This window comes from Syzygium oleosum, unplaced genomic scaffold (genome assembly GCF_021117445.2).
Source record: "Syzygium oleosum isolate NSW1041296 unplaced genomic scaffold, Sole_v2.1 Sole_v2.17, whole genome shotgun sequence".
NCBI lineage: Eukaryota > Viridiplantae > Streptophyta > Magnoliopsida > Myrtales > Myrtaceae > Syzygium > Syzygium oleosum.
Window position 1 is genome coordinate 4383383 of NW_026607501.1, and position 19697 is coordinate 4403079.

Below are 19697 nucleotides of genomic sequence, written 5' to 3' on the forward strand. Positions count from 1 at the left end.
CGGGGAAGATAAAGACTTGGGTAGGAATTGAGGGTAGAATGTGTGGGTACCGGCACCTTAAAACTCGAGCCGGGCCTTGGATCCCCGGGACGTTAAACTATTCTCTCATGCCCGGGACAGATAAAGACTCGAGTAGGAATTTGGGGTAGAATGTACCTTAAAACTCGAGCCGGACCTCGGCTCTCCAGGAAGTTAAACTATTCCCTCGTGCTCGGTGAAAATAAAGACTCGAGTAGGAATTAGAGGTAGAATGTATGGGTACAGACACCTTAAAATGAATTCCTTTCTTGAGGATGCCTCTTAACCGAGGGCTACTACTACTTAAAACCCACGGCCACAACATCGTCACCCGCTTCTCCGTCGCGACAGCCTCGTCTGGTGGGGTTGCGCGAACTCCCGAGTTCAAAGTGTCGCGGTCTCGCTGGACACGACGAGCCCTTCAACGACATCTCCCTCGTAAACCCACGAAGCCCAGAAACACTCCCTCCCTCTCTCTCTCTCTCTCTCTCTCTCTCTCTCTCTCTATCTCTCGCTGGCTTCTTCTTCTTCAGCGATCTCGGCATGTAAGGCTCTAACATCGATTCCCTCTGCTTCCTGTCCTGTTTAGGTTTTCGAGTGGTGGTGGTCGTCGTCCTCCTCCTCCTCCTCCTCGTTCATTTCCTGGTCATTTGCTGCGCCTCCCCTGTTTTGTTTTGTTTTTTTTTTTGGTTGAATTTCCTTGGGTCGAGATTGCTTGTTGCTCTGTCTGGACGTCGTTTTCTAGCAGCAGATGGTTTCGGCGGCACCTTTTTTTCCTTTTGTGTTTTTTGACTTTTATCCATCGTTTCCCGCGCGCGAGATCAAATTCTCTCTCTCTCTCGCTCGCTATTGGGTTTGCTTTCGCCGAGAAGGGCTTGCAATTCGGGTTCTTTTTCATCGTTCTGTTTTGGGGTCGTCCGGATCATTTTCTGTGTAGGCATGCATCGACCGCATTTCGTGAATTATCGACCGTATAGCTTTGCTTTGCTGTATGGCTGATTCGGGTTTTTGATATGGCTTGTTAGGGATTTTGCTTGAGATCGCATACTTGGTTTGGTTTGGTTTTGTTTTTTCTGGGTTTTTAAGTTTCATTTTATGATTAAATGGCGGGTTCCCTCTATCTCGATTTTGCGACTCGCGCTTATCTGCATCTTAATGTATGCGAATTTGTCGACATTGGAAATTACCTGATACATATGTGAAAAGCTAAACTGGCATCTGGTACAGCCTAGTCGTGCATTCGCATTCGCCGTAATCCTCGATATTATTTTTCGGCTACTCAGTTGACCACAAATTAGTCATTTGTTTTGTTCCCCTTCTCAAAGCGTCAATTTCGGCGTCTTTTGGCACAACTCATAACAGTTTCTCAATTAAGCGCGATTGGGTTCTGATCTTTGTAGCGTAGTTAATCTTAGTAGTCGTACTAATTGAATAATGTGTGTTTGTGCAAGAGTGTTACGTGTTAATTTGTTCAGTGCCGCTGGTTGGATTAATTTTTATGGAAGTTGTTGGAATTTATTTCAGGATGTACTAAAGGAATGACAGTGGCTGAAGATGTCCATTTAAACAACGGTTCTAAAATGGTTTCTCAGGCAACTCCAGAAAGTCGTCTGACAGGTGGAGAAGCTGATAACAGTCCGCACAATCAAAGTAACGAGCTCCTCTGTCAGGAATTACCGGAAAGGCATGTGATATTGGAGTTTGATGGCACCAGATCTAAGCCTTATTTTAGTGATCATCGCGGGGGAGAAAATAGTGCATTTGGTGCGAGAGCTGCAGAAGATGATTTGAATTCTGATGTGGTAAGTGAATTCCCTGTGTTGCCTTCATTTGAAATGCGCATGCTTTTGACAATGGTTTTATATCTGGTGGCGTCTTACATATGCGGTGCATTACTACAGGAGGCGGGAAAAAAGCAGAAAGAAATGACCTTAGAGGATATGTACAGGAATGATGGTGCTTTAGACGATGACGACGAGGATGACAGTGATTGGGAACCCTTGAAAAAGCAAGTGGAAATGGTGAGGTGGTTTTGCACCAACTGTACGATGCTCAACGTCGAAGATGTCTTTAACTGCGATGTACGTATATTCTTAATTGTGACTTGATGCTCATGAGAGAGAGAGACCTGCAAACTCTAATAATTTTCTCGATTTTCTTCTATCCAGATATGTGGGGAACATAGAGATTCAGGTATCTTGAGACATGGCTTTTATGCATCTCCATTCACGCAAGATATGGGTGCTCCTAGCATTGAAGCAGAAGTACAGGAATTATGTGAAGGTGGTTACATATTCTAGTCTAAAGCAGTGTTTACCTTTTGGCTGAAAGTTTATTTATTCTCTTTGTGACACCAAATTTCATTTTCTTTCGTGGAAAGGTCAAATGCTGGTTGTTTTCTACCTTTTTGTAAATGAATATGTATTTCCGAGGATCTTAAAAAGGTGATGACGTTGTAGCCGTAAGTTCATGAAAATTTCATTTGCTTATGATGGATTATATTGGTGTATAGGGGTTCAGGGTGCGTGCATATGGGAGAATGAAGTAACTTGTGGGGAGCCTCTTTGGATGGCAGTACTGAAATTCTAGGGACTAATTCAATGGATATTGTCATATTAACTTCATAAAAGTAGGGTGCAAAGTGCAATTTCTCCTATTATTAGATGCACATTGTTTCTAGATTAAAATGGGAGATGCTTTTAAAACTTCCTATTGAAGATTTACCCTGCATGGTGTTAACATCGCCTTGTCTTGTTGCACTGGTACGTTATGTGATGATAGACCTTACCTTCTTGGAGTCCTGTTTTGGCGTAATTATTTTCTCTTTGCATACGTAGATCATGCCAGAAGTTCTGCCCCAAGCAGTTCAACTGTTGTGGGTTTTGATGAGAGGATGTTGCTACACTCAGAGGTATGGTGCTATACCATTTATTGAGCTATTTCTTTTACAGATATCGATACAGCTGTGGGAGATTGCATACTGATGTCTCCTCTTGAAGATTGTTTAATGCTTTTGTAAGTGTCTGAGTGTGTATAAGCAGTGAAGTTTTTGGGATAGTGGGTCCTCAAAGCCAACTGCTCTGTGCGTGTAATCTTTTATGTTCTTTCTTGGAAGAGATGGAGGAAGTGATATCTTTTTGGGTGCACTGGGTGGTGGGGGTGTTAAGCAAGTCTACTAATCTTATTTTAATGTGGCGACAAGATCTTGAAACACTAGGGGTAGTTCCTTGTTATTAAATATATCTGCAACTACATTTGGCTTGCGTTTCTCATTGTTATGTCAGCTGCACTGACTTCATTCTGATAAAGACATAATCGTGATTTCTGATGCTATAAGTTTTCTAAGGTTTCACCTCTTTTTCTTCTATCTCTTGATGATCATCGGTTCTTTTTTTTTTCCATTGCTATGCTAGAGTAGGTTGAGATGAAGTCACATCCTCACCCTGAAAGGGCAGACCGTCTTCGAGCCATTGCTGCTAGCCTTGCTACTGCTGGTACTTCTTTTCTGTTTTGGGTGAATAACTAAATAAGTTGGTTCCTTTAACTACTTTGAGGTTGTTTATTTATGTAATCCTCGATAATTGTCTTCTCTACTTGTGCCTTTCTCTCTGTTTTCTTGCTGTGGTTTCATTGGCACATGCACACAAGACCTTGCACGCAGGTTTATCATTTTCTGCGGATAGCTGAGCATTTTGTGATTTTAAATTCTCAGGCATATTTCCTGGAAGATGCCGTTCGCTTCCCGTGAGAGAAATTACAAAAGAAGAGCTGCAGATGGTACGCAAGACTATTCTGGAGTTGTGTAGTGACATTCTTCTTTTCACATTCATGTTTCGTGCAGGCACATAGGCAGCAGAGATAGTACAAAATTAGTAATATGCATTATGATATTCCTGAAATCATTTATCTTTCTGTAGGTTTTTCTTTTCTTGTGATAGAGTAACAAAGATCCTGTTGGTTTTATGTAATTTTAACATTCTTTTGATTGGTGCTACAATCGTGTTTTTGATATTTCAAACGTTCAGGTCCATTCTTCAGAACATATTGATGCTGTTGAACTGACAAGCCATATGTTTTCTAGGTATCTCTCTCTCTCTCTCTCTCTCTCTCTCTCTCTCTCTCTCTCTCTCTCTCTCTCTCTCTCTCTCTCTCTCTTAATGCCTTAAAAAAAAATTGTTTGCGGAAGGCATTTAATTAGGGAGACTTGTTTTATTATTCATTTCACACAACAAAGGTGCTATATAAAAAGAGATTTTTAATTGTATTAGAATATATTTATTCATTTGGCAGGTGAAATATTCATGTGGCAGGAGAACAAATCAAAAGTTCTGTAGGATAGCTTTTTTTGGTTCTCGACTAATTGTTTTAGAAGTTTTTATCCCCTATGCACTGTTTGAAATTTTGGAAGTAGACATGTTTCTGTAGTTTTAACTTTGAAGAGAGGAATTCTTATCGTTCTGATGGAGTTTGAATTAGCCAGAGAACAAGTGGGAAAGAGTCGTCACCCCCTGCCTCTATTATTCTTGATGTTGAACATCTTTTGACCTAGTCTGGTGGAGCTCGTAATACTTGGTTGTTTATGATGGGCAGCTACTTTACTCCTGACACATATGCGAATGAACATTCAGCGCGTGCTGCTAGGATTGCAGCTGGTTTGTGTGCTGATCTCGCCTCAACAATTATTTCTGGACGTTCGAAGAATGGTTTTGCTCTGGTATGTTTGATAATCTATTTGTCAGCCACTGTCCAATCTATTTCTATGAGAATTTTACTCATTGTCTCCTTACAAAATACTTGTCATTAATGAGCCATTTAGGTTCGTCCTCCTGGTCATCATGCTGGTATCAAACATGCCATGGGGTTCTGCCTCCACAATAATGCAGCGGTTGCTGCACTAGCAGCACAAGCTGCCGGGGCAAAGAAAGTGCTTATAGTTGACTGGGTAATGCATCATATGTCTTCGTACTTGATTTGCTGCCGTCGATGCGAGGACGTGCTATAGTTTGGTGCTTGAGGGGCATACATGAGAAGCTTCTTTCAAATGTTTCAGGATGTTCACCATGGAAATGGCACACAAGAGATTTTTGACGGAAATAAATCGGTGAGCTTTGCATGAGTCAATACTATTTTCTCACGTTGATTATCACCTTCTTGATGTGTTTTTCCAGTTATTTTGCTAGAGGAAGTGATATGGGGTTGGCTGTCACTTCTGTAATCTGCATGGAGTTTAAGTCGCTTTCTGTTCTGAACATATTATGTTTTCTAACTTCAACATGAGTTGATGGAAGTCAGCCGGAATTTTCATTAAAAATATGTAGCCAAATTTAGTGTGGACTGTCATTTATTGCTGGATATCTTCTGGGGATGCTCTGAGTGATGATACAGTCAACATATTTCTTCTGTTACGGTGTTGAAATTGATTAGGTGCTGATGGTTTTGGCCCATTGATAGGTCTTATACATATCCCTACATCGACATGAAGGAGGAAACTTTTATCCCGGTACAGGTGCTGCCCATGAGGTAACTGATTTCTTTACGTCTATCAATTTTTTTGGTTACTTTCTTAACGCATTGTTTTTTATTTATGAATCGATTTTGCTTCTGGACGGCATTATAAACAAGGTGATGCTGTAAAAATGCTAATAGTTCAAGTACTATGCTTTCTTTTTTTCTGACAAATGGTCATGATAGTGAATTTTGTTTTATTAGGTTGGTACCATGGGTGCTGAAGGATACTGTGTGAATATTCCATGGAGCCGTCGAGGAGTTGGTGATAATGATTATGTTTTTGCATTTCATCATATAGTGCTTCCTATAGGTAACTGTCAGCTTATGGTGAACTTTTTGCCCTTTGACACATGAATAGCACAGTTATGTACCTTTTCTGCTAGTATTGGATAAAACAGTCAGTGTCGAGCTTTTTTACGGTCGTGACTGTTTTGCTGAAGTAGGGCTCTTGAATTTATTCTTTACCTTTGGTTATAGTGCATATTCAAATCATGTAAGAACATACTATACTTTTGAATTAAATTATTAGTTTTTCGCGTAATCAATCGAGAGAATTAACTTTTTTGCAGATTAGGTGATCAAATGATTAGAGAAACAACTTAACCAGCAATCCTCTCATAAGATAAAGTGAGAGGCATGTCAAAAATAAATGTAATGCAATTCTTATTCTTTTAAAAGAAAGATGATTTTAAAATCCAATTACCTGGAATGGACAAGAGGCGTGCAACTTTTTTCCCCAATGAGGAGAAGTGTGTGAGACAATTGAATATGTAAAAAGCCACTCCAGCGAAGCAAATTTCAGTTTTCATAATGTACAAACAGAACGTAGAGTAGTGATAACCTAAGAGACTCGAAACGTAACTACTTACTGTTGTATAGTTAGTAAATGATAGGGAAGACATCCGAGTAACTCTTTGGCTGTTTTGTACCAAAAAATTTTTCAAATTTTTAGCAAAATACCATTACTTGGTCAACTTACCCTAGTGTGAGAAAGCTAGGCCATGATATCGCCTCATTAAAATCAAAAGGAACTTATTAAAGATACATATGAATAGAACATTTTACTCTAATAGATTGCTAATGTAGTAAGCTTTTTGATATGTAGCGAAACACTTGGGTCCTTTTGTTTTTGGTGGACACGAAAAAATTTCCAATGGAAGGTGGCAGCAGATATTACTTAAAAATACTGGTGGAATGCTGACTCTCATTTTTATGATAGTTGAGAGGTGGCAGCAATTATTATGTAAATTCAGGTTGAATGCTGATTCTCGTTCTTAAAATAGTTGAGAGGTCCTCTAGTGAAATCAGCTAGTACTTCCTTTGCTCTCTAGAGACGTTCACATGCAGTATAGCTTTCCCAATCAAGTAGCCAGACACAACCAAACCAAAATATTTGTTGACAACATTCTTTCTTGCATGTCTGCCTCTGAATGGAGTGGAAAATGTGTATTGTTTATCAGTTATGTATAAGCAAATTACAATTGTTTTATTTAAATGGTTGATATAATTTATTGCACTTAATTGCTTATTTTGGATACATATCGGTATATTTTCTATTTAGGTGTGGTGATACGTATTCATGACTAAGACGATCACATTGATTTTATTCCAATGTAATGAGCTAGGGTTCCTTGTAGTAGATGGGTAAATAATAGAATGGGGTGAATCTGGATAATGAATCATGAAATTATGAAGATGCATGAATGGTTGCAAAAGCATTATGTATGAAGCGTTCCATAGGTAATGTCGCTCTCCTTTTGTTTATTTGTTTGATGAATGAAATTGGACATCTTTGCCAAGCAAGATAGTGTTTCTTTTAGAGAGAGAGAGAGAGAGAACAGCTCCGTTCGTGAAGCCTATGAAAATGAGGGATGGCTTATGAGAAATACCTGTGTCTCTAATTCTCTTATCATTTCCACACTTTTCCATTAGGTGTCTATGGAGATTTGTTAGTTTTCATGAAGGAAAAGGATCAGCGTCCAGGAACATTTTTCTACTATTTTGTGTATTGTCTCGGGAGAGAAGATGAGAGGTAGCCAGTTTAAATCTTTGAGATACGCTTGCACTTAGTGTGGAGAGTGGCTGAAGGTTTTGCCCCCAAGGAATCTTGACGCACTTAATGCACTGTGGTAGACTTAAGATTTTGCGTGCAGTAATATTGCGAATCAGTCTTCAGTAAAATTTCCGTTTGTTGGTGTACATGCGTTTGTTAAGATTAATTTCACCCTTAATTACCAATCGAGTGACTGAAGGTTTTTAATTTACTGTATATGGAGTAGATGAGATTTTATCACATTTGAACATACAGCTGTACTGCATATCCTAAATAAGATTATGGGTCATTAATTATACACATTTTAAAATCATTTATCTTGAGAACTCTCTGACGCATATAATAATCTGTTAGATTTGAGGGTAGGTAAGTATGCCATGGTAGTGACCGTGCACTTGTAAATTCTGAAAAGTGACCGGTTTGAGCAACTATTATAATGAAGAGTATTCTTAGTTTAATGCAATGGATGAATAAGCCATTTGAAGGGAATGAACGGATCACACGAATCCTTTTGCAGGCTGTATCCTGTCTTGTCCACTGATTGTTTGGTTGCTGGTTCTTGTGAAGCTTAATTCTGTGGTTTAACTTCTCAGCACAGCACTAAGTTTGAGCTCTTGTGAGTTTAGCAGTCAAATATTTGGCTTGAATTGTGATCATGTTCTCCACTTGCAGCTTCTGCATTTGCTCCTGATTTCACCATCATATCAGCTGGATTTGATGCTGCGAGGGGTGATCCCCTAGGGTGCTGTGATGTAAGTATTAATTCTGGTTAGATTTTTAGTTAATACTCTAAAATAGGTAAAGAAGTTACATGACTGCTCATACTAGCAGTATGGAAATATTTTTATTAGCTGACGCACCTTCAAAATGTTATAACTTCCATGAGAATATTTTTGCCTTCATTCTGTTCTCTATTATTTTGATGATCCAGATTTTTTCAATTCTACGGATGATCGCATTTTAGATGTCGTCTTGTGGAGGGTTTTGATCCTTTGGCTTTTTCTCCCACTCTTATTGGGTGAAAGGATCAAATTTCTTATTGTTTCGTGATTCATGTGACATGAATCAATGTTGTAGGTTACTCCAGCTGGCTATGCACAGATGACACACATGTTGAGTGCTCTTTCTGGTGGGAAGTTGCTTGTCATTCTAGAGGGAGGGTACGTGTTCTATTTTGTTCTTTAAATATGATCTTCTCCCTTTTGTATGGTTGATGTTCTGGTCTGGTAATCTCAGTTATACTCAATAATGATTTGCAGTTACAACCTTCGTTCGATCTCCTCTTCTGCTGTGGCGGTTATTAAGGTGAATGTGTTTTCCATCAGCCCAATGTGTACTTGCGTGTCAGTTTGTGATGTGGCTTGCATTTATGAAGTTGTGCTTGGGTTTTACATTCATATAATGTTAATTAGTCGATATTTTAAGCATAATCAGCTCATGGTTGCGTTACTCTAATATGTGATCTCCCCTCTAGCGGCAGGGAGTTATGATTACTGTAGCATATGCTGTTGTGTCTTTTGGTGTGAATCTATATTAATCTGAGTTGTCTCTGTTGGAAAAAAAGGTGTTACTGGGTGAATATCCTATATCTGAATTTGCGGACGTGGTGCCCTCGAAAGCTGGCTTGCGTACTGTTTTGGAAGTCCTGAAGATTCAAATGAGCTACTGGCCTAGTCTTGAATCCATTTTTTGGGAATTGCAGTCACAATGGGGAATGTTTCTTGTTGAAAACAGAAGTAATGAGCATCTCGCTTGCTCTCTCTCTCTCTCTCTCTCTCTCTCTCTCTCTCTCTCTCTCTCTCTCTCTCTCTCTCTCTCTCTCTCTCTCTCTCTCTCACACACACACACACACACCTGCACGCGCACGCGCGCGCACAGCTCATGCTTGCTTTGAGTTATATTTCACAATTTGATAGCTTCTTGGTGAGATGCTTATAATTCCTATAAAATCATTTAGATAATAGAGTGGGGAATTTCGGTCCTCAATTGATAGGTAACGGATTAAATCAATTTTGAATTTCTATGTTCCCCAGAAGTAAGTGAGATCATACTTTGGACTTGTGGCAGTCTGACAATCTGGACATGTAGGAAGAATCCCAATAGGAGTTATCAAACCTTCATTTTGTATATAATTTTACCATTTTGGAAGTAAAGGCTTTTGGACAACAAACTGTGCTGTTGTCAAGTTAAATGATTCTTTCTCAGTGGAGATCATGCTCAAAGCCCTGAACTGCTTTGGACATTATTAACTGCAGGAAAACAGATCAGAAAGAGACGACGGGTGTTGGCGCCAATATGGTGGAAATGGGGTCGGAAAAGTGTGTTGTATCATCTCCTAAACGGTCATCTTCATGTGAAAACGAAGCGGTGAATGTCTAGCCTCTGGTCTGTGTACTCTTCCTTTGTGCAACTTTTGTATACCATCAGCTGGCAGTCCTCTTTTATCCGTGGAAGAGACTCTCGTGGTGATTTTGACAACCATCACATTGTAAATCTAGGTTAACCTTTGTTAGAGTAGAGCTCCTTCTGATCAAGCATTTAAGAGAGAGGAATGGTCAACGGCCTTCGTTTTATGTTCAAATGCTCAAATGTTGATGATTTCAACTTTTTGGGGAGCTTGCTTTTTGCATGAAGCTCAGATTGGATCGAGAATCATACCGATTTTGTTGGGGCAGTCAGATGCATATGATTATGTGTGATAAGTAGATCAGGTCAGAAACAGTGGTCTTGACTCTTGAACTTTGTGGGCACTCTCTTCCCTGCTTCAGAGGGTAACTCCTCGAGGTCGGGGAAAATGTCAACGGATCTGCTTCTTTGAGTTCATTATTCTCTTTTCGGCCCTTGGGATTAGAAACTTTCCTGGTTTTTTTTTTTCTTCTGGTCTGGTACTGTCCTATTCGATTTTTATTTTACAAGCCACTGTGTGCGCGCTATGTGCTGTCTGCAGATTTTGAATTCGTGCTCCTTCACTCACACGTCCCCACCCCAGCTCTCCTTGAAAAGGTTAGGAATCGAACTCCTCACCTTTTCTTTCCCAAGTGGGAAGGATGGGCGCTAGGGCAACCCCCAATGGTTAGAAACTTTCCTGGTTGAGAAGATGTATCTTGTTGCCAAGTGCGATTGGTCTTTTCATTAACTACTTGTGGATGCAATTGTGTTGTAGGCTTCTCCTGCTCTCTCAAAATCTCATTTGCTAAGTAGTGTATTATAGGTAAAGGCTTATATTTGAATTAAGTAGATCTAATTGTGGACCTGGTTCAGCCTTTTTAGTGGCCGGGTAGATCTAATAATTTGGATAAACGAAAAGAGGACTTCCATCGCCAAGTTGAGACTTAGATAGGTTTTAGGTCTGGCTCGGGCATAATTCGATCATGCATTGGGCCTGGTTGGCCTCAATGGCCCGATGGGCCTCGTGGGCCTGAATGGGAGATTGTTGTTGATATTGGCGTGATGGCCATGTTGGGCCTGGTAACCTAAACTGGTCTGATTGATGACACTGGGCCTATTGGACCTAACAGGAATGGTGGGCCTGATTGGCCATGTTGGCCTCGATGAGCTTGAATAGCCATGTTGGGCCTAATTGGGCCACGTTGGGCATAATATGAGGTTTGGTTGACCTAAGTGGGCCGTGAGCCTACATGGCCTGATGGGCATTCTTTGACACAAATAAGTGGTGGGCCACGTTGGGCCTGGGACGGCCCAACTGGTTCTCTCAAGCCAATAATTGGGCCTTTTCTCCAGACCTAGCGGTTGCCCCAGGACCAACAATGTTAAAAAATTGCGAAATCCAGGGCGCACCTAGTTTTTTTAACTCGTTATAAAGTGTCAGGTTTTCACTTCAGTCTTTTAAGTAAAGGTTTTGCACCTCATGCTCATTGTGGTGACCACATGTCCCCAAGTTCCTCCGTAATCTGCAGTTTATGGTTATCAGAACACCAGAAAAAAGTGCCTCAACTTCATCCCTAGATGACGAGTAAACGTGCCCATAGTTCTGGCCTGATCCCAAGAAAATATCTTTCGATAAAAAGAACATACCAAAATGAAACAAAAAATCCCTGAATTTTGACCAATGTATAATGTGTCTATTAACTTTTAATTTATTTAATATGATCTTTAAACTATTTGTACATGTTTAATTTAATCCTTACACTACATAAAAATATTCAATATTATCCTTGAACTTAAATTAATAAAACGATAATATTAAACATTTTCATATATTTAAAAGATTAAATTGAACATGTTCCAAAATTTCAAAAACCACATTGAACAAATTAAAAATTCAAAAACCACATTGCATATTGAGATAAAATTCAAAAATTACACAGCACATTGAGCTAAAGTTCGAAAACCATTTGTCATTATCCCAAAAAATATCTCCCAACAACCGGAGTAGAAAGCATTTGCTTCTCTTAGCCCTAGTGAAGAAACAATCACATAATCTTGACCACCTTAATTACAAGTTCATATTCAAAACATGTCCATTAACTTCTCTTTTCGAGTGTCCTTGTGTTTATGGCTACACAGCACGTTAATGATCTACACCAACTCTACATGCACATGCAAGGGGCTTACATCTGCTATGTGGAGACTTTTCGCTAATACACCATCTTCGATGATTTCTCAGAGAACCAATCTTAAGAGCAAAAGGCACACAATGCTGAGACAGTAGTTTGGCCCAAAAAGAGAAGCTAATGAGACATTAGAATCGAAAGAGAAATTCCAAATTCATCCAATATGGACGCCATTCCAGAGTCGTATTGATATGACCAACCATCTTGAAGGATTTCCATCCGACAAGTTCTTAATTTTCCTTCGTCCTTTAGGTTCTGTCAAAAGGACGTTAAAAGATACCAAGAAAGCTTTCATGAAGCGATGATAGAGCAAAGCCATTCGGCACCTCCGCTATGCTACAGCGGAAAAGAGTCAAAAACAATCTGAGTCAGTTTCCAAAGCATATCGAAAAGAAAAAGTAACATAGTTTCAATTAGTCTCACCTCAATACAGACTTATTAAGCCATCCCAAATTCATTGAAAGAACAGGTATGAGATAACAGTGGAATTGTCCGTTCCTGGCATTGTCAAAACCTTCCTACAACACCGATTAACTTTGACCTGTACAAACAGGTGAGCAGGCAGATCTATCACTTAACCTAAGATACGAGAAGATGTGCGGTCTGTGGATTCATAAGTAGAAGTTCCTGCATATCCTTGGGGAGCACATTGAAGATCGCCAGCAAATCTCCCTTCAGTTTCTCACAAGTTGCTTCGGTGTCTGCACTTCCGTCCTGGACATATGACCAAGGAAAACAATTGTTACACTCAGTTCGCACCATCCTCAATTTTAAAGAAAACAGATTCCTCAACTTTACTGTCAGAAGAACCATCAGCATAAAAGTCCTACATTTGGCTTGTTTTTACTTGGGAAACAACCGAAGAAATCGCTATTCATTGATTAAGCTTATGACTAAAATAAAAGCATAATATGCATCTCAACGTTCTGGCTGTCATTAGAACTATATAGAGTGGCTTTTTTAGGTTGTGGCTGTTTTACTTGACAATTTATAGCTTTAAGGTATGACTATCGCTTTTACACAATTTTAGTAGTGTTGCGAACAACTTTAGAAATGGCTAAGTTGTACTTTCTGGCTTCCCACAAAAAAGGAAAAAGAAACAACACAAGACCTTAAATGCGATTGTCCCAATATATATTATTGTTGAAGTATTGTCCCACATTGCTTAAGAACAGATCCTAAATGCTCTTTATATTCATTTGGTCTCTCTCTACCCATCAACTTAAGCTTTTGGGTTGGATTTTCTAACATGATATCAGAGCCAGTGCTATCCCTCTTGAGAACGTGCGTGGTAAAAAATTCCACATGAATGTGTGTAGTCAAATATTCCTATTGTCCCATGGGTCATAAATGCTCTTTATACTCACGTATCTCTCTACCCCTATCAGCTTAAACTTTTGGATTAGACTTTCTAACAATTATCCTATACTTTTAATCACAACAACACAAAAGTAGATTTCCTATTATCTGATTTTGAACGTTAAACCGATGGTGGACCCATGGAGCTACTGCCCTCTCCAGCCACTAGATTCCTGTCAATTATCCTGTGAAAACTTTATGCGTACTTTCCCCTAAAAAATAGTAAGATTATTTTTCATCTCGCCTCCTCAACTTACCTCCGCGCCTCCCTAGACCTAAACCCACGTTAATTTGTAACTTCAACAGTTGCCTATTTATAAGTATCTCATGAGGATTGCAGATGAAAAAAAGAACTGTTCCCACCAATTTGAGTTCAATGTCCACTTTCTAATCCATCTGTAAACCTAAACCGACCAGCCACATGGGGCTTCCTAATCAATTTTATTTTTCCCACACACTTTGGCTTATTAATTGAAGAGATGAAGTTATGTTCTTTTTTCCACAAGAACATTAATCAATTTCCCAAATCAAATGTGGAGATTCTACAAGCTTCACTCTATCAAAAATCAGGACCGGGGAAGGGATCAACTTCAACTCCGTGTTTAGGGAGTCCTAAGTTCATCAGAATCCTGGTTGATGTTTTAGAAGCTTAAGTCAAATATCATTTAATTGCAAAGTTCGCCATCTTCTTAATTATTAATCCCCATAATTATTAATCCCCACATATGTATTAAATATTACGAATTTGTTTATTGAAAAGCTCAAGTATATTAATCCCCAGCAAGTTGCTAGGTTTAATTTATCTTCATTACTTATCCCCTTTTCCCACCATTATTTATGCTGCACTCTACTTAAATTACTTCCAACCCATATATACAGAATATATGGCTGGGCTTATTATGAAGTTGTAGCTAGGATGACGGGTTTCTAACCGATACAATTCCAACTGTTCTAGATGGCGTGCTATTTCATGAAGCTGTCTACTTTTCACTTGCTACATATCTACTTTCTAGAGTTGCTATGAATGGGGATTTGAATTAAAATTGGATTCAGAATATATCATGAAGATGAAATATCTAAAAGGTAGCTACGGAGTAGGGGTGAGCGGTTCCAGGTTCCTTACAGGATTCCTTACAGGTTCTACTTGGAACCTAGAACCTACCCTCGAGTACAGATTCCTCATTTTTTGGAACCTGGAACCTACCCGTCGGAACTTGGAACTTGGAACCTTGAACCTACCCTATCACAGGTTCCGAGGTAGGTTCAAGGATCTAACAAGTTCTTTTGAATTTTATTTCATTATGAAAATGAACGCAACAATACTGAACAAGCTTGTCATTCACCAAAAAAAATACCAAAGACTAGTTTTCCTAGCATTACGGTTCAAATAAATACAACTAAAATGAGAAGTCATTGTCTGAATCGATATTAGGGATGAACGGTTCTATATTCCGCATAGATTCCACCTAGAACCTATTCATGATAATAGATTCCTCATTTTTTAGAACTTGGAACATACCATATCACTGGTTCGAGGATCGGTTCCAAGGTCTACCCAGGTTCCACCTGTATCATTAATTGAACAATTGCAGTGAATCATCACCTTTAATGACCACCACTTACTGCTATGATCTACTGACCACAACTTATATTTAGACACACGAAGAATAGTAAACATTAACAAGTCATAAAACGAAAATTCAGACTAGTAGTTCTAGATTATACACTCATCATCTAACACTATGAAACACCGCGTGATCACGCAAAGACATAGATCAAGAAAAAACACAAAAAACTCGTTTAGGTTTCAGGTTCCAGGTTCCACCTACCTAAAACCTTAAACCTACCCGTCAAAACAGGTTATCCAATTTTTGGAACTTGAAACCTACCCTACATACCTTGGAACCTGGATCCTACAGGTTCCCACCGGTCAGGTTCTCCGGTTTCAGGTTCTACTCTGGAACCATGCTCACCCATATGTACTTCACCCAAAATATGGTCCATCAAGAGGAAAGTCACTTTTGACTTTGTAAAATACAGAGAAGAGGACCAAACATTTCCTGCTAATGTTTCATGATATCGATACGTAATAATCTACTTACACGTTGAATTCATTCATCATTCATTCTGTAAATATCTAATTTGACACATCCGTTTGTTTATAAGAATAGGCTATTTTAAGTATTTATCTATCGAGTTTAGTAAACCAAGAGCTTAAAAAAACCTTTTAATAATTTTTTAACAACTTCAAGAAAAGCAACCAAAGGCTATTTTTATTTAAAGGGAAAGCATCATGCTAAGAACTCAGTTGTATAGACTCAAAGCAAGTTCTCGGTAACCTAGCAAACATCACTTTTCATGTCCATATAATTAATTTCCAAGAGCCATTGGATGTCAAAATAAATCTACGCAGATAATCTACAATATGCTGACACCATTCCATCTCTTGAAGATTTCCCCTAGAAATTCTGAGACAATTGCCTGACCCTAAATGCTCGTCGTATTGGACCAAAACTAACCACGATTCATTATCTTTGATGGCTTGGTACTGCCAACACATCATATATATGTCTATGATGGCTAAAAAAGCAGTTTGTGAGTTACATTATAAGTTACTTGGGCCTCCAGCTTGTGGCCAACGAGGTGCATATGGAGGTACACCTGATGGAACTAATGCCTCTCTCATGATATTTCAAAGAAGCTCTGCGGTTAACTTTCACAAAATGCCTTTCAAAACTTCTACCATTTTCTTTCTTTGTCGGCACCAAAAGGTATATATATAGACACACTGAAGATCAAGGTATGTGATTAAATCCAATAGCAGCCCTATCCCTAGCTGCGGTATACAAGCATTGCTAGTGATCCACATTCACATGAGCCTATACCTAAGATCCTTTTAAACCTAAAGAAGTGCAATAAAAGAAAAGAGAGAAAATAAAACCACGCCTCTAAAAGCAGGAGATACCATTGGTTATGTGGATGATATGGGAGCATTTTCTCTATTCAATGACTCATTCTTGAAACTCCAAAATATAGCATGAGAAATTTAACAGGAACCTCCGCTTTTTAACACGAGCAAAGGGAAGAAAGAAATTGTTAATCATTGCATTATTAAAAGCACATATGGGCAAGAGAACTCGACCTGAATTTCACCACGAAGATGCCTTTCGATAGCATTAAAAGAATCGACAATTTCAATTTCAGTCATTTTAGAGATGAAATGTTGTATGTCAGTCTTCATTCTTGCCTGCCTCCACAGTCTCTGCTGTTCTTGCTCGGCCACAGCACGCCTTCGCTGAAACCACGGCAAAAAGTTGGGTCCTCTCAAAAAGCGCCTGTATCAAAAGCAATTTGAGCATGTTTCTATTTTTCTTTTTCCATTTTCGGTTAAGTGAAATTTGAGCATATATTTCCGCGCATTTAAAATACAGACCACTTAACCATGCTCTCGGAAAGAAATGCAAATTGACTTACCTGTACAGGTCGAGCCAATTAGATTTCATCCTCTTTGTTAAGAACTTCCCTGGTCCTCGAGTTGATAAAATTCCTAAAAACTCATCAGTGCTGAATGGGGGAAGAGGAGGAGGATCAACAAAAGGAGAAGTTCCTTCCGATGGTGTGGTAGCTTTGAAGTATGGGCCAAAAGGAGCTAAAAAATTAGTAGTGAGCTCCAAGAAATGCCTGCGCAATATCTCGTTGTTAACAACGGACATTGACTCCTCAACCCGGGGAGACATGCCCGCATCAATTAATCTATTCAAAATAGAAGTGTCGGGCTTGGTTATTGCGGAGTAAGTGCTCCAAACAGCTTCCTTGTGCTCTGTCATCAGACAAAGAGGACCATCTCTTCTCAATTTTACAGCATTTAACAAACTAGAAGGAGAAAACTTCTTCAGAGAGAGTTGCTGTAGACCAAATCCATCAGGTCTCCCAGGAATTCTGCCAGTAGACCTACTTGCTATGGGAAGGCGATTTGAATTAGGAGCTGGACTTCCCACCGACACAATATGTGGAATGTTCTGTAGAGCTTTCAGGAAAAACAGATTTGTCACACCCAATACCATCGGAGGGAAAGTGTCTCCTTCCTGAAGACTGTTCAAATGGGCAAACTCTGGGTCGTGGATGGTAAAATAAGGCCTGAAATCAACACTACAGAGGAGTGGCGCAACTAGACTAACAAGACAAGCAACAGCCTCACAACATTGAGGAGGAGTTGGTGCTATTATAAGAATGGGTTCCCCAATCAGTAGCAACTCCCACAGTACCCAAAGCTGCAGGAGGATTCCCCTAAATACTCCGAAAATATCTGAATCGTGAAAAAGACCCTGTGGCACAGACTGGTTCGTTGGCAGAAGAGGAGCCATCGAAGATGCAGACTCTTCAAATGCTGCCCCGCTTTCTGAAGGTAAACAATGAGCAGGTGGTAAGTTTACTTTTAGTGCAGCATTTCCTATAGGGAGCTCCATGAGTCTTCCTGGTGCTGGAGAAGGCCAAAGAGAAACAAAAGCAGCAATATGCTCAAGAGCTTTTGTTCCAATGTCGAAATACAGAGGACCCATAATTTGCAACAGAGGTCTAAATACACTAGAGAAGGGGTTCTGTGACAAAATCACAACAGATTTCTGTTCTCCACCTCTCTTTAGCCTCTCATCATGTCTCTGTCTATTAAAAACATAACCATACATGTAGGTATCATTCGAGCTGTTACGGTTCAGCACCTTGGGTAGTCCTTCCTTCCCGGACCGCACGGATGACTCCCTATCATCAGCTTCAGTTATCTCAGACGAAGATACATTACTCGATTTACGTCTCTTTTGCCTCCTGAACCGGAAGAAGAACATGCAGTCGTGAATGCTAGACCGGTTCTGGTGCTGAGATACGGAATCTGGGAACGACTTATACGCGATTTCAAGCTCCTCATCTTGCGAAAGACAACCGGGTGGGTAACACTCCTCGATGAGCTGGCCTTGCTCAAGATCGAACCTGATAATGCAGAAGGCGACTACCCATTGCCGCAGCGACTCCGGATCGAGCTTCGGACTGAGTTCGGACTTCACAGAAAACGAAGGCGACCGACTCATTTCCAGGTTACCTCAATGCTACTCACACGCAATAGCAGGCGAATCACCATCCTCCTCACCCGCCATTCCCACTACCAAGAGGAACCCACAGCTGCACAATAAAGATTCATGAGAAGGGCTCAAAAACCAAACACTACCACAGATTCCAGATTCTTGGGTCAGCCACACTATGACGAACGCTGCGAAGCACGCCCATAGAAGGAACGGGCGGTTCAACTAACCACCACGCTCGACGAAAAACAAGTACCCTGCTCTGTAAAACGACATTGGATCCGAAAACCTAGAAACAAGCAAACCAGAACGAACCGCACGAACACGCGATCCCAATCCGGCGGAACGACACGAACCGAGCAAGCGGGCGGCGACCCAGTTCGACGCGGATCGCGGCAACGACGGCCGGAATGAGCCGGAAAGCGGGAAACGGGTGTCGCCGGGGAAGAAGAAGAAGAAGCCGAAGCCGCCGCCGCCGCCACCCCGTCGCCGGAAACGGGACCGAATCGAGGCGGCGTTGAGGTGGTCGGAATCGGGATTCAGTGCGAGGTGAGATTCGACGGCGAGAGAGGATCGATGTTCGATGGGATGCGTCCGGTTTTCCGATTTTGGGGGACAAGAGAACAAACGGAAAGAAGGGAGGATTTGAACTTTGCTTCTTCACCCTCTCTCTCTCTCTATCTCTCTCTCTCTCTCTTCTTCCGTGCCTGCGCGGTAAGCAATAGGTATAAAACCGGTCGAATTATTCTTTCTTTCCTCACTTTTAATTTATTCATGGGTGTATATATTTCTTGAAAAAAAAATTATTTGAAATATACTTTTATCAGCGAAAATTACTTTTATCTTTCACGAAAATGTTTAGACAAATTATTGTCGATAATAAAAATATTTTTATATGACTAATCATTTTAAGCAATATGAACGATTATTTTTAGGAAAGTGTTATCCCAAATCATTCATTTTTCGAAAAATAGATGAGTCTTGAATTTTAGGATGGATGGATCGAAAGTCCCAAAAACTCGTCACAAGAGTGCAAATAGTCAGAAAATTTTTCAATTGGTAAAATTAAATCTTAAAACTTGTCAAATTGATACTTCCAAATTCGATTGGTAG

At 40.0% G+C, this 19697-nt stretch overlaps 2 protein-coding genes and 1 long non-coding RNA gene across 8 annotated transcripts; 1 reads left to right on the plus strand and 2 right to left on the minus strand.

The window, feature by feature from the left end:
- Positions 1-278: 278 nt before the first annotated feature.
- LOC115676733 (histone deacetylase 15) lies at positions 279-10234 on the plus strand. Of its 4 annotated transcripts, none has more exons than XM_056319222.1 (19): positions 279-456; positions 607-663; positions 1543-1820; positions 1920-2099; positions 2187-2301; positions 2856-2929; positions 3437-3512; positions 3731-3795; positions 4044-4099; positions 4609-4732; positions 4835-4960; positions 5069-5119; positions 5470-5538; positions 5728-5836; positions 8252-8331; positions 8657-8739; positions 8839-8884; positions 9144-9322; positions 9835-10234. In XM_056319222.1, exons 1-19 carry the CDS (start codon positions 294-296, stop codon positions 9956-9958), a joined length of 2055 nt encoding a protein of 684 aa, XP_056175197.1. In that variant the 5' UTR covers positions 279-293; the 3' UTR covers positions 9959-10234. The 4 variants fall into 4 exon arrangements, with proteins under 4 accessions (XP_056175197.1, XP_056175195.1, XP_056175196.1 ...); XM_056319220.1 differs by having other exon boundaries at positions 9144-9315; XM_056319221.1 differs by having other exon boundaries at positions 607-651; positions 9144-9315.
- Positions 10235-12281: 2047 nt separating this feature from the next.
- On the minus strand, positions 12282-19295 carry LOC115676732 (uncharacterized). Of its 3 annotated transcripts, none has more exons than XM_030599712.2 (4): positions 16987-19294; positions 16655-16847; positions 12577-12867; positions 12282-12484 (listed from the first exon to the last, which is right to left on the minus strand). In XM_030599712.2, exons 1-3 carry the CDS (start codon positions 18591-18593, stop codon positions 12733-12735), a joined length of 1935 nt encoding a protein of 644 aa, XP_030455572.1. In that variant the 5' UTR covers positions 18594-19294; the 3' UTR covers positions 12282-12484; positions 12577-12732. The 3 variants fall into 3 exon arrangements, with proteins under 3 accessions (XP_030455572.1, XP_030455571.1, XP_056175116.1); XM_030599711.2 differs by having other exon boundaries at positions 12282-12489; XM_056319141.1 differs by lacking the exon at positions 12282-12484 and adding an exon at positions 15032-15078 and having other exon boundaries at positions 12728-12867; positions 16987-19295.
- LOC130140244 (uncharacterized) lies at positions 16291-16648 on the minus strand. The gene is made up of 2 exons (XR_008818267.1): positions 16478-16648; positions 16291-16348 (listed from the first exon to the last, which is right to left on the minus strand). It is a non-coding gene; the product is annotated as an uncharacterized LOC130140244 (long non-coding RNA).
- Positions 19296-19697: the final 402 nt, after the last annotated feature.